The 15283-nt window shown below is 43.1% G+C and overlaps 1 protein-coding gene across 5 annotated transcripts in view; it reads left to right on the forward strand.

Moving 5' to 3' along the window:
• Nucleotides 1-15283, forward strand: part of atp2b3b (ATPase plasma membrane Ca2+ transporting 3b) — a 79964-nt gene that overhangs the window by 15153 nt on the left and 49528 nt on the right. For all 5 annotated transcript variants that reach the window (XM_072696857.1, XM_072696861.1, XM_072696858.1 and 2 more), the window contains exon 2: nucleotides 4946-5613. In XM_072696857.1, the coding sequence (XP_072552958.1) occupies nucleotides 5385-5613 (229 nt within the window). In that variant the 5' untranslated portion in view covers nucleotides 4946-5384. The remainder of the gene's footprint in view (nucleotides 1-4945; nucleotides 5614-15283) is intronic.

Here is a 15283-nt window from a genome sequence, read left to right on the forward strand (position 1 = left end):
TAAGAGAAGAGAGGAGTTAGAGGAGGGGAATAAGAGAGGAGGAGTTAGAGGAGGGGAATAAGAGAAGAGAGGAGTTAGAGGAGGGGAATAAGAGAGGAGGAGTTAGAGGAGGGTAATAAGAGAGGAGTTAGAGGAGGGTAATAAGAGAAGAGGAGTTAGAGGAGGGGAATAAGAGAAGAGAGGAGTTAGAGGAGGGGAATAAGAGAGGAGTTAGAGGAGGGTAATAAGAGAAGAGGAGTTAGAGGAGGGGAATAAGAGAAGAGAGGAGTTAGAGGAGGGGAATAAGAGAGGAGTTAGAGGAGGGTAATAAGAGAAGAGAGGAGTTAGAGGAGGGGAATAAGAGAAGAGAGGAGTTAGAGGAGGGGGAATAAGAGAAGAGAGGAGTTAGAGGAGGGGAATAAGAGAGGAGGAGTTAGAGGAGGGTAATAAGAGAGGAGTTAGAGGAGGGTAATAAGAGAAGAGGAGTTAGAGGAGGGGAATAAGAGAAGAGAGGAGTTAGAGGAGGGGAATAAGAGAGGAGGAGTTAGAGGAGGGGAATAAGAGAGGAGGAGTTAGAGGAGGGGAATAAGAGAAGAGAGGAGTTAGAGGAGGGTAATGAGAGAAGAGAGGAGTTAGAGGAGGGTAATAAGAGAAGAGAGGAGTTAGAGGAGGGGAATAAGAGAGGAGGAGTTAGAGGAGGGGAATAAGAGAGGAGAAGTTAGAGGACGGGAATAAGAAAGGAGGAGTTAGAGGAGGGGAATAAGAGAAGAGAGGAGTTAGAGGAGGGGGAATAAGAGAAGAGAGGAGTTAGAGGAGGGGAATAAGAGAGGAGGAGTTAGAGGAGGGTAATAAGAGAGGAGGAGTTAGAGGAGGGGAATAAGAGAGGAGGAGTTAGAGGAGGGGAATAAGAGAAGAGAGGAGTTAGAGGAGGGTAATAAGAGAAGAGAGGAGTTAGAGGAGGGGAATAAGAGAGGAGGAGTTAGAGGAGGGGAATAAGAAAGGAGTTAGAGGAGGGGAATAAGAGAGGAGGAGTTAGAGGAGGGGAATAAGAGAGGAGGAGTTAGAGGAGGGTAATAAGAGAGGAGGAGTTAGAGGAGGGGAATAAGAGAGGAGGAGTTAGAGGAGGGGAATAAGAGAAGAGAGGAGTTAGAGGAGGGTAATAAGAGAAGAGAGGAGTTAGAGGAGGGGAATAAGAGAAGAGAGGAGTTAGAGGAGGGTAATAAGAGAAGAGAGGAGTTAGAGGAGGGGAATAAGAGAAGAGAGGAGTTAGAGGAGGGGAATAAGAAAGGAGGAGTTAGAGGAGGGGAATAAGAGAGGAGAAGTTAGAGGACGGGAATAAGAAAGGAGGAGTTAGAGGAGGGGAATAAGAGAAGAGAGGAGTTAGAGGAGGGGGAATAAGAGAAGAGAGGAGTTAGAGGAGGGGAATAAGAGAGGAGGAGTTAGAGGAGGGGAATAAGAGAGGAGGAGTTAGAGGAGGGTAATAAGAGAGGAGGAGTTAGAGGAGGGGAATAAGAGAGGAGGAGTTAGAGGAGGGGAATAAGAGAAGAGAGGAGTTAGAGGAGGGTAATAAGAGAAGAGAGGAGTTAGAGGAGGGGAATAAGAGAAGAGAGGAGTTAGAGGAGGGTAATAAGAGAAGAGAGGAGTTAGAGGAGGGGAATAAGAGAAGAGAGGAGTTAGAGGAGGGGAATAAGAAAGGAGGAGTTAGAGGAGGGGAATAAGAGAGGAGAAGTTAGAGGACGGGAATAAGAAAGGAGGAGTTAGAGGAGGGGAATAAGAGAAGAGAGGAGTTAGAGGAGGGGGAATAAGAGAAGAGAGGAGTTAGAGGAGGGGAATAAGAGAGGAGGAGTTAGAGGAGGGTAATAAGAGAGGAGGAGTTAGAGGAGGGGAATAAGAGAGGAGGAGTTAGAGGAGGGGAATAAGAGAAGAGAGGAGTTAGAGGAGGGTAATAAGAGAAGAGAGGAGTTAGAGGAGGGGAATAAGAGAGGAGGAGTTAGAGGAGGGGAATAAGAGAGGAGAAGTTAGAGGAGGGGAATAAGAGAGGAGAAGTTAGAGGACGGGAATAAGAAAGGAGGAGTTAGAGGAGGGGAATAAGAGAAGAGGAGTTAGAGGAGGGGAATAAGAAAGGAGGAGTTAGAGGAGGGGAATAAGAGAGGAGGATTTAGAGGAGGGGGAATAAGAGAAGAGAGGACTAAAAGGAGTTAAAGGAGGGGGAATAACAGAAGAGGAGTAAGAGGGGGAATAGAGAAGGAGGAGGGGGAATAGGAGAAGAGAGGAGGACTAAAAGGAGTTAGAGGAGGGGCATAAAAGAAGAGAGGATGAGTAAGAGGAGGGGGAATAAGAGAGGAGAAGTTAGAGGAGAAGTAGGAGGGGGAATAAGAGAAGAGAGAAGGAGTTAGAGGAGAGGGAATAAGTGAGGAGGAGTTAGAGAAGGAGGGGGAATAAAAGAAGAGAGGAGTAAGAAGAGTTAGAAGAGGGGAATAAGAGGAATTAGAGGAGGGGGAATAAGAGAAGAGAGGAGTAAGATGAGTTAGATGAAGGAAAGAGGGAATAAGAAGAAAGGAAGGGGGAGCGAGAGAGGAGGAGCAAGAAGAGTAGAAAGAGAGGAGAGGGGCTGGTGATGCTGAGGGTGAGAGGGTTAGTGAGTCAGCGTGTGAGTGAGTGATGACTCTGTCGCTCCTGCACACTCCCAGCCCTTTGGGCCTACATGGACAACCTCACACACACACACACACCTTCATCCCAGTGAGACTGATGAGACATGCAGTGTATGAGTGGGCAAGAGGGAAACAGCAGCAGCATCAGCAGCGATGGAGACAGCAAATCCTGTGATGGCATGTCTTAAGCCAGTGTGCTTACATGTAAGTGTGTGTGTGTGTGTGAAAGAGAGAGAGAGAAAGAGAAAGAGGTGGAGAGTGAGCATGAAAGAAAATGACTGTGTGCGTCAGGGTATAGCGAGGCCGAAGGATCTTTGTGGGAGTCGGAGGCATCTGTAGGTTTCCATGGAAACCTCAGGCCAATGCAGTTGTCTTGCTCTCCTGGGAGAAATTGTATAAATTATTTGCATCACCGACTGTGGGAATTTACATAGTCCATTGCTGTACATCCAGATATTTTGGTCTCCATTGAACGCGAGCTTGCTGATGAATATGGTTCTCAAAGGAGGAACACATGGCGGGGGATTGCGTGTGTGTGTGTGGGGGGGGGGGGGGGTGAGGACAGAGAACAGAGAAGGAAAGAGTAGAAAAAGGGAGGAAATCTAAAATAGGTCAAATACAATAAGAAACTGTCTGACCCTTTCCGTTATCTAAGGCCAGCGCGGTGTCTAATTAAACGAGGTGCGATCCGTTCATCACTCAATTAAAAACCAACCAGACCCTTAGCAGCGCGGAGCTTAGGGAGGCATCCGTCTTCAGCTCTTCTGACTGAATTAACGCAGAGTTGGCTGACTCTGCCTCTAAACACATAGGGCGGGAATGCTGTCAGACTCCTCAGAGAATCCGAGGTGCTATATCCTGGGTGGAGCCTAATTGACATACTGTTTAGCTTATGAAACTGGCTGATGTTAAGATCTCGTCAAATGGCAATTAGGGAAAGCACATTTGGGAATGCGGTGAAAAATGTTGGTACCTGGTTGGTTTTCCACTACAACAGCTGTAAAACATCATTCCTGTAGCTAAATAAAGTGATAAATAAATCGTTAGCTATGTTATTTTTAAGTAAGCTCTATAAAAAAAATTACATTTAGCTTGTAACAGGCACGCAAGTAACATATATTGCCTTTTAAAACAATTTACAATTTAGAAATACTGTATAAAATAGCTAATGTGAGTCTGTTAGGAACAAATGGTGATGTTCATTTGGAAGCTTGACAATACGATAGCTATTGTAATGGTTGCTTCTGCTACACATTCGCAGAGAAAAACAGCTCCAATGAGCGTTTCAACACTGCGGGTCATACAACTCTGTTCTCAACCCTTATGGATTAGTTTTCTGTGTTTGCCGTTGCCGCTGGCTCACGTTAATAATAACTCTGATCGTGAGGGTTCATGTTTTAAGATTAAGTAGTACGGTTATATAAACATTGCTTCTTTCATATTTAAAGATTATTTATTACATTTATAGATTGTTTTAGAGATTATTTAGGACTGTTGTTTTTTTCTAACTCACTCAAGCACTGTTTTAATGAAGTGACTAGAATCTGATTCAATTTTGACCAAATAAAAGAAATAGAGATATACCAATCAGGACTGTGCAAGAACCTGGAGCTATGAGACATATCACAATACAGGGGTTACGATTCAATATATTGCGATATATTGCTATCGTAAGATTTTAAGAAAAATGTTAGTATAGAAAAACACACCATCAAATGCACAAAATCAAGAGTAAAAGAAAAGGCTTTGCGATCAGAACAGTGGGCTCTGGAGACAGTACAACACTACAACACCAGGTTTTAAATGCAACACCAATCTATCAATGGTTTCACCCACCCCTAGCACCAATATTGATATTTTGAGCCAATGCTGATATCAGATTTTTCATGTAATCTTTTCATGGAATACAATGCAGATATTTTAGAGATAGGGCTGTCAAGATAACCGCACTTTCACAATATCATGCTATTAACAAGCAAACTGCAGGGAATGGCAAGCAACTGCTACACACTGCAGTGTTCATGTTTTCTCCGTTTTGTAAGATGAAGACAACGGCAGGTGCTCTGGTCACAAAACCAAACGCAGCTTCACCAGTTTAGACGAGACACTATGCTCTCATACCCTAGAGAGCTCAAACAGATCACTCTGAGCCACCCTAAATCACCACGGGGTTAATTCTTTCACCACAACAGCCCTATTTAGCGCAGCAATATTCTACCTGCTCTTCTGGAGTTCAATAAACATATATCACTGCAAGTAACACTCAACATGATTATACTCATGCCATCTTTCTCTCTTTCTGTTCTCCCCAGGCTTACATGCTCACGCCACCACACTGTTCCTTCTGAACCCTGACCCCTGACCTACACGCCCGGCCCATAGCACTTTTTCTGCGATCCCCCTACTACCTCCTTTTCTCCGTCCCCGATGGATTGGAAGAGCTCCGATCCCTCGTTCTGTTGACCCTCTGGCCGCGGGGGTAGAGTGGAGCGGGCAGGATTTGTTTATTTCCCCCCACCCCTTACAGTCAGAGAGCATTTTGCCCCAGCCGTGCCCTCCTCCGATGGAGAGTTAGTTAGGTAGAGACGCAGGTGCAGCCGCGGGAGGGAGAGGAGAGGGGGCGAGCGACAGAGCAAGCCACAACACACTACACGACACGGGCGATCCCCGTGACTGAGACGGAGTCCATAGATCTGGACCAGAAGACGACATACAGGCACGAGTAAAGCGGCCCAGAAAAAAAAATCCAAAATGTCCACGACGGCCACCATGGGCGAGATGGCGAACAGCGCGGTGGAGTTTTACCCCAAGCGTTCCGGCAGCAGGGCGGAGGCCAATCACTCGGGCGACTTCGGGGTCACTCTGGAGGAGCTGCGGGATCTGATGGAGCTGCGAGGAGCCGAGGCCCTGCAGAAAATCCAGGAGAGTTACGGAGACACAGAGGGCCTCTGCCAGAGACTGAAGTCTTCCACCACAGATGGTGAGACCAATGTTCGACTCTCATCTGCATGTTCTCTTCCTCTCTCACCCTCTCGCTCTCTCTTTTGCTGTATCTGTGCCTCTTTCTTCCTGTCTGTACTTCTCTGTTTTCTTCTCTTGTCTTCTTCTCGGTGATTAAGTATTAGTTTTGTTTTGCTACACTCTCTGACATAATCACATCATTATTAAGGGTGTAACGATTCAGAAAATACATAAATTGATATGATACAATATGTTGGTGTGATGATTTCAACACCTTTTTATAGTGCCAGACAACGTGTCTTATGTTAATATGTACAATACTGCGTAGTTATGTGCTAAGCATGCATTAATATGTTAGCCCTAGACTAATATAAATGTATGTTGTGCACTATACATACTGTATCATACAGTATCATTAGCATTAATGCATTTGATATATTGTTTGACATCTGTGCATATGTTACTTAGACACGCACATTGAACATTAAATTACGGTATGCTGCATTGTTACACTCCTAATAATTATATGTAAAGTATGTTATGCATTGAATTACATATACATTTAATATTGACAGCTTTCAGTCTGTCAGGGGTCCATATCACGCCCTGTGGTAAAGAAAAATGTTTGGAACCTGATAGGGTTTGTCCTGTGTACCTTTTTCTCCTGCATGTCACTGGATCCTCTGAATTATGAGCCCATTAACAAGTGCAAATGTTAATGTTGCTACATCCATGCTACAAGCAAGCTTAACACTCCTGCACTTTACGATATTGCATGGACATCAGTCGTCTATTAACTAAACTCTAACACTATTGCAGAACATCCCCAGCTGCTTATAAGGTTCTCTACTGCAGTCAGAGCAATAATGACAGATATATACATGTATGTAATAGGGCTGCACAATATTTTTTTGCATCGTCATCATGTGTGCAATAGGCAGATGGCAGGATTTGCAGTGTCATGTACAAAGGTGTCAAAAGTATTCACATTCATTACTCAGGTAGAAGTGTAGATACAAGGATTAAAAAGACTTCTATAGAAATTTTTTACTCGAGTAAAAGTTTAAAAGTACTGGTTTCAAAACTACTTAAAGTATAAGAGTAAAAGTAATGTAAGGAAAACAAATGCCAAAAGCTTAGTCCGTGAAACAGGGGTCTATAGTGCACTACCCCACCTCTCCAAAAACACGTTTTTCTAAAAGCCATAATGACTATAATGTTCTATTAAAATGTTAATGTTGATTTTGGGGATACACTAGGCTACTTGTTTCAGCTGCATATCTGCCCATTGAAAATAAATGCATTTTAGTAATATAAAATATATTAAGGGAGCATCTATGTGAACTACTGAGCATCAGCTGCCTGTAAGTATTGTAATGGTGCAAAAAAGTCAAACTTCAGAGGCATGTTATCAGTAAGCTTGAATGTAATTGAATGTAAATGTGGGGCTTAGTTGGGACATTTCACTCCAATTCTCCTGAGTCTCCGCCACGGACATCTACATACTAGGCAATAAACGTCTACTATGTAGCGGATAGCGCTATTTATCTGGATAGGGTTTTTGTTTGTTTGTTTGTTTTGAACGATGACAAGCTGGAATAAAAACAAACTGAATTCAAATAGGAGTAACAGGCTATTTTTAAAATGTAAGGAGTAGAAAGTACAGATAATTGCGTGAAAATGTGAGCAGTAGAAGTAAAAAGCCGTCTAAAAAACAATTACTTGACACCTCTGGTCATGTAAAGCACATTATATCTTACACACATCGTGCTACAACTTCCCCACTGTCCCACTATACATTTTCCATTACATACACTATATTGCCATAAGTATTCGCTCTTCGCAATGTCAGCCCTACTCTGTACACAGTTTTATACAGTAAAGCATCTAGGTGGCTTGTTTATTTTGACCAGTGAATAGGAGGAGCATTAAAGGTGCAGCATATAGAAGTAGAAGTGACCAGCATGTAGACTGACAGTTGATCAGATTTTTTCAGACATGTTTATTTGACTTTTTTTTTTTTTGAGATGCTAAGCTAACAATACTAACAAACACTAAACTTCGACCATCGCCAACTTCATTTCAGTAATTTAGTTGCTTCAGAGGGCTTTTGAAAAGCTATGCAGACAAGTAAAAAAAAACAGTTGGTGTCAGTCCAAGGTCAGTAAGCTATATTAGCCTAGAATGTCCTGTTATATAGTAAAGAAGCAAACTTCAGATACCAAACATGCCATGGCTGATTGCCTGCAGACGCTGGGGTAAGTGATAAATCATGCTAATTAGATTTTTATAACCTAACTATTTCTTTTACAGTGACCAGTGATGGAAATGAGCATAGAAGGTGCATAAAATGTTACTGGTACTGAAAGCACTGAGATAAATAAGTACTGAGTACTGAGAACTAAACATTGATCTCTGCCCGGGTCTCCTCTCTAACTATCTCTGATCACACACACTGAGCTTCCTCTAGTCGCGCCTCGGTCCCCTGTTCCCCCTGTCATTCTCTCTGTCTCACCTGTCTGTTATCTGCATTCGTCCCAACACAGTTGTTCCTGCTAACGTAGTTCATTTTGCTTTGAGGCTCTGAGTGAATGCAAGCTCAGAAAGCAAAAAAGCCACTTAGTAATTTTCCTCTCATTTTGCCATTCATCCATCTATCCATCCATTTCTTTCTTTCTCTCTCTCTCCCTCTCTCTCTCTCCCTCTCTCTCTACCCCTCTCTCAGCCCCCCTCCCTCACCCTCACACCCCCCCCCTCTTGCCACTCATCCACCATTTCTCACTTCTCACTCGGCCAACTTCCCACTCTGGGTGCAGGGTTTGTGTCGGGTTGCTAGGCTACGGCGCTGTCGGTGGTGAGGTGGGTGTAGGGAGAGGAGGTTACTGGGTAAACAGTTCTCTGCTGTTGGTGAGACTCGCTCATTCACTCCTGGACTGGAAAGACCTCACTCTGTAAGCGCTTGAGGGTTCCTGAGTGAGTGAAACGGGGTCCTCTACAAGGGTTTTGCAGTGATTAACTCACAAAGACAGTTAGTTGTGTCTCTATTTGAGGTTGAAATGTATTATAAAGGGTCATATAAAGGATACTTTCAATACGTCAGGGGGGCCCAGTTATTAAAAGCCCCACTGCTGCGGTTGGTACAGCAGTGTTGGGGGCAATATGGCTTCAGTTGTGCTGTTGTACAGTAAAAGAAGAAATCAGGTGCTGCAAACAAATCAAACTTTGAATAATGATTTTGCTGCGATAAGGCAAAATGAGTCTGAAAATTAGAAAACAGTGTAATAATAATCAATAGATTATCATTTCCAATCCTGTGGAACAAGGGCCTGGGTGATTGGGTGAGGCCTGGGACAATGTACAAAGATATTGATGGTGATTGACAAGTGATGACGAAGCTTTAAAGACATTAAATGACAGGTTCTCAAGGATTATATTCAATTTTATTGTTACATCCACAGATTACTGTGGGACTTCAGGAAGCTGGTGTGAGGGTGTACGTTTTCCATGTCCGTTTCCCAGAGTTCAACACCATCTGAAGAAAAATCTAAACATTTTCCAGACAGTAGTCCCAGTTGATGGCTATTCCAAAAATTGGAAAGAGGGTCATAGGCACCTAAGGCTCATTGATGTGATCCTAGGAAGGGCAGAGACCACATGACATCTTGGTGCCAGATACCACAGGTGGCCTTCAGAGGTCTTGTGGCACTAACAGGTAGTATATAGACTCATAAGGTGATTTGTATTGACAGCAGTGGAACAAAAAGGAATTACACTCCCCACCTGTAGGCAAAAAGTAGCAAGAAATATCTCAGTAGCAAAAAATACCAATTCTTGCATAAGGCTGCTATAAATGCACTAATGCTAAGGATTATGTAGAAAGTAAGTGTAACCTGCAGCTGATTATGTGTGTTTGCAGGGTTGTGAAGGGGTGAGGATGGTCAGGGGTGGTGGGAGGTATTATTGATTGTGCCTTTTCTTTGCCCAGCACTACAGGAAATAGTTGCCATTGCTCTCTTGAATCAATGATAGGGGATATAATAGGATGAAGATTATGGATGAACAGATGTGGGGTTTCTAAGATGATGTCACTATCAATGCTTATATATTTATGTGCGTATCAATATCGATACATTAATATTTATAATTGTACAAACCAGGACTAAACATAATCATTAGGAGAAACATAATATTTATTTGTGAAGAGTAAGAAAAGCAGTCAAATGAAGAAAATGCATGTATTTTAGTGCAGTAATCCAGCTGTTGATCAATCCAGAGTTGATTAAGTGATAATAATCAATTACAGGGTTGAAATATCAGTCAAATATCTGCCAATACTGATTCCTATATTCTCATGCAACCCTAGTAAACATAACTGAGAGTTGAGCTTCTTTCTACAGTATGGTCAGTGGTTGCTTGTCCCATTTTGTGCACTGTTGATATATCGGGTACTTTGTTCACTGCTTCACAGCCACTGGTTTATAACATTATAGGCTCATTTGGACTGATCTACTGTTTCTCCCATGAGTACAAACCTATACTTCAAAGAAATGGACTTGGAGCATTTGCTGAAACTAGCAGATGGATAATAAGTTCAGTGCAGCCGAGAATGAAGACCTCAGCGTGTTTGGCTTGAAGTCCGACAGAGGAATTTTGCCGTTGTTTGATGTTTGAAACTAGTAGAGTCCAAGCTTTGCACCATGCCACCTGTGTCCACTAATCCGTGGGGCAATGCAGCTGGATGCTTTCCCAGGATGCAGAGGCTGGACTGTAGGGGTCACTCGCTTCTTTTTAGAGTGATGCACTGAGCAGTTGTGCAGAAAGTGGTTTAGCCCAGAGGTTTTTTATTCTCAAGCCAGTGAACTTGTGCTGTAATTGAGTTGATTTAGCTTATGCTGAGTCTGGGGTCATCCAAGTCTAACAGCTACTGGTTTGGACGAGGCTGGGTGGTGTTGTTACTTGTTTTGGACCTAATAGTGAACATCATTGTGATCTGTACGTGTACATTTAGTCTGGGGAGTTGAGACTTCTAGTCACATGACTCCTTCTCGACTTGCAAGTGGGATAGTGTTCTTTTTCTGGGGAAGAATGAGTGTACTCACTAAGCGGGTTGGCAAGGTTTCTATAACACAGGGTCAACAGTATACATACAGGATTAAAAATGTACATACACCCACACCAATGCTTACCTACTACCTGTTAGTGATCATGATGGACTACGACTGGTTGCTTATCTGTGCTCACATAAAAAGGGTAGTTTGACAGCACTCATTGGCTTGACAAACATAAAATACAATGGGAAAGTCCAAGAAGCTCAGTGCAGATCTGAGAAGGAAGGAACAAGGAATGTCTGTTGGAGCCATTTCTAACCAACTACAGATTCTAACACCATCAGTTCAAATTTAGGAGGTCTAGAAGAAGACCCAAACTGTCACCCTTAGCTGAGAGGAAATTGGTTGGTCAGAAACAACTCAAACACCACCAAGACACAGGCCTGCCATGAACTGGAAAGACCAGCATCACTGTGTACTGGCAAGCAAGCTTTATATCGGCAAAAGCGCAAAGGGTGCCATCTGAGAAAAGCCCCTGCTCCAAAAGTGGCACCTTCAAACTCATCTAAAGCCTTCTGCAAGGTCTTTGCAGGAGCTCTCGACCTGTTTTGCTGCCAGTGGTCCATTGCACAAAGTGGACGGAATAATGAAGAAAGAGGACCATCCTCAGAATTCTTTAACCTAACCCTGAACCATCAGCTAGACGGTTGAAACTTGGACACGATTGGGTGTTCCAACAGGACAATGACCCCAAACATCCATCAAAAGGTTGTTGTGGAATTGCCGTCTCCAGCCCTGGCCTTTAAAGCCAGTTACAACTAATGTAACTGAACTTTATCAAGATGAGCGGTCAAATATCCAGAAATCACAGAAATCTGCAGAAATGGCTATCCGAATCATCTGGTTAAGATGGTGAACATGTCTTAAGTGACATTTAACCAATTTTTAGGTGTGCTATATGTATAATTTTGACTAATTTTGACCCTTCATTCCCCTCAAAATTTAAAACTTGTGCACCAGATTCTTGCTTTTTTTCTATTAAAGATGTCCGCCCAATTTGGATTGCTACTATTTCTAACCGTGTAACGTCCATTTCTGCAGACCCACGGGTGACCGCTTTTTCTGCTGTTTGAACTTTTTTTCTTGAGAAATAACAGGATGGCTTGCTGTTGTTGCATTAACTTGATATGTAATGAACATTATCTAAGAAAGCCTCACTGAAAAAAACCCATAGTGAATCCAACAAGAGTGCAAGCTTAATGAAATAAAGTAGAGCTATAAAAAAACACGGCAGCACGCAAAATGCTAATCTATGCCTTAACTCTGAAGGGGCTGAGTTAAACGCCTCAAACATCCAGACCTTTTGCACACTGTGTACTGTGTGTCATTTCTCACCAAAAAGCTGAGATATTTGACTTTGACGTTGTACAGGGCATCTCAACAGTGCTGCATATAGGTGGATTCATATCTGACGTATTCTTTCGCGCCAGCTTCGCACACATGAGCCATTTACCTCCTGATGTACTAAAAATGAATCAAATTATAAAGCTTGATGCTTTTGCTGTACGGCAGCCTGAGGAGACATTAAGGCTTGCGGTCTTGGCTCACCTTGCTCAACTGAGAAGTCGTCTTTCTGGACATTCTATTAGATGTCAGCGACATCCCGTGTGAACGGCAGCCCGCAAATGCAGGATGTCCTGCTAAGTGCAAGCGGAGACATCGAACTAAACCTGTTACAGTAGACGTGCATGACAAAAGCTGAGGGAGACGAGAGGAGAGGAAAGGAGAGCGGGGAGGAGGTGGAAAAGTGACGGTGAGCGAGGCTGACATTGTGATGATGAGGCTCTGAAAATGGAGGTACATTAGTGTCTCTCTGTCTGGCTTACTTTCTCTCTCTCTCCCCGGCGACGCATTTCAGCACAGCGGAATGAGGCCACTGCCTAGTCTGTGTGTATGTACCTCTGTCTGCTTCAGTAACACTACACTACACTACATCTGAATCTGCATCTGCCATTCTATCAGCACGGATGTCCGTACTGCAGCAGCACAGGACGAAACCCTGAAATCTCACTTGGGCTGGGTTGGGTTGGACAGAGCAAGCTGAAGAGAGAGAGAGAGAGAGAGAGAGAGAGGGCGGGAAGAGAAGGAGAGAGAAAGAAACCTAGTACAGCTTGCCGCATTGTCAAGGACATACCAAGGGGAGATGGAAAGGGGGGGGAGTGAGTGAGTGAGAGAGAGAGTGAGAGAGGCCGAGAAGAAAGGAAGGAGGGGTGTGTGAAAAGACAGAAAAGATTCATCAAAAGGCTGGGGTATAGGAACAACTACTCAGCAGTTTTTGTTTTTTTGAACCCCCTTCCTCAGATGACACGAGCTTCTTCCCCACCATCACCTGGCATCAACCAGTCCTGTCTTTAAAGGAATAGTGCAACGTTTTCCAACCTAATGTCTGTTGGTTGCGCCTGTAACGTATGGCTGATTGACACAGACAATATTTTTGACGTGTTTCTCAGTATTTACAAAAGACAAGAAACTATTAAAATCGAAACACACACAAGATAGAAGCCTATGTGCTGTTGCTGAAGCTGTAGCAACTGCCCAGTAGCTTCTTTTTGAGGCATTTTGTAGTCAACCCAGTGCTACTGATGCAACAAATAGAGGTTAGACCACTGAAAATGCAGAAGTATTTCTTTAATTCCAGCTCATACACTCAACACACACACACACACACACACTGAGATTGCGCTAATATCATGGACGCTGTAGTAGAAATGAGAGGTTTCACTCTGAGGCGTCTGCATGATGTTCAAGAGCAGCTGGCCCTCTCCCATGTGTGTGAGGACACATTGACTGAGCTTCATGTACTTAGTCCTGTAGCATAAAGCTAGGCCATGCTTCCTCTTTTATACACCTATGATGTTTTCTGGCTGGCTTAACTCGTCCTCATTGGTTCCTACGTAGATGCCTGTCACACACACTGCGTCGTAGTGCTCCAGCTCCAGGTCATGCTTCCGACATTTGCGCTCCTTTCCACCATTGCGGCTGGAGCGGCTCTGTTCCAGTCAGGCTCTGCAGCGGAGCGGGCCAATCAAAAATCTATTCTTACACCAGCACAGGCCGCTCCGATGCGATGACATCATCTGTAGCCGGGCGAAAAAGGTGCCCGGAGACAGGAAGTTGAAGAGTAAGCGCGGGTTTGTGCTTGATGTCTTCATTGCCATGGAAACTGCACACAGCCGAGAAGGAAAGATAGAGGGGTGGCGAGAGAACGGCTGAGAGAGCCCTAAAGCAGGCATGTGAGGAGCAGGCCGAGCCGTGATGCGTAAGCAAGGGCTTGGTGAGAAATCAGATTTGCACAATTTTTTCCTCCTCCGCCCAAATTCTAGGGATGTGTTTGGTGTGTGAAGTTTGCTTTTCCACTTGAGCTACAAGGCCGATGTAGCTATAAGGTGGTGGAAGATTAGAGCCCACCGATTGGTAAACTGCATGCCTAAATCTCACATTTCTAATGAAACTATTCTGCACAGACACTGTACGACAAGCAGTCATGGAAAAAATTAGGATACCCAAGGAAACCCTTTTTTTATATTTAAACCTGATTTTATATTTAAATATATGGACTTTTAATCTTCATTTGAACAATATTCAGAGATGGAGGTAATATAACCAAACATATGAAACTGAAGACATTTGTTTTAAAAACACTGTTTAAAATGTAATTAACAGAAATGCAGTTTTCTATTAAGGGAAAAGCTCAGAACACTATATGGCCTAATAGCTGGTATTTCTCCCTAGATGTTTCCTATATATATATATATATATATATATATATATATATATATATATATAGTACCTATATATAACCTACCGAACAGTCTCCCAGTCTCTGACATCGTTTGGAAGAATTTTCCCCCACTCCTCCATGCAGAATTCTTTCAGCTGTGCTATGCTTTAAAGCAGCAGTCCGTACGTTTTGTAGATTTGGGGAAATAGAGACCCCTCTGGTGAGAATGTGTAATTGTACTGCGTTCTCTTTGAAAAACTGCATCCTTTCAGAGCTGGTGAATCCGATAATTGCATGTTTAATTCATTCAGTCAGTCAGTGGAGTAGTTCAGAGAGAGCTCAGTCAAAACTTGGTGAAGGAAATGTCTTAAGAGAATTCTATACAGCAGTTATTCCTGTCAGCTTAATAACTACATTTAAGTTTTAAATTATTTAACTGCAGAGACATATTGTCACTGTCTACACAAAGAAAAGTGGAATATCCACAATAGTCACATTTTTTTAGTTGAAGGTAAAGAGTTTTTAACTTTTAGTAAAACCTACCAGACCACTTCCAGTGCAAAAGAAGCAAACAGCAGACACTGAACATGCTAAGCATGGGCTAAGGGGAGAATTGTGTAAATTTGATATGATTTGATTTCTTAAATAAAAACTTATGAATAATTCAAGTCCAAAACGTATTAGATGTTGTGAGGTTGGTTTCTTAGGGCTGCGCAATGTGGAACACCCCAGTGTAATATGCTCCAGTCACTCATAACCTCATGAGAGCGCTCGCTTGATTCGGTTGCTCATATTTTGCACATCAGTTTCAATTGTACTTTTATTCGGACTGTGTTGTTTTCTTATGACCTTAACGATAT

This window comes from Salminus brasiliensis, chromosome 14, assembly GCF_030463535.1.
Source record: "Salminus brasiliensis chromosome 14, fSalBra1.hap2, whole genome shotgun sequence".
Classification (NCBI taxonomy): Eukaryota; Metazoa; Chordata; class Actinopteri; order Characiformes; family Bryconidae; genus Salminus; species Salminus brasiliensis.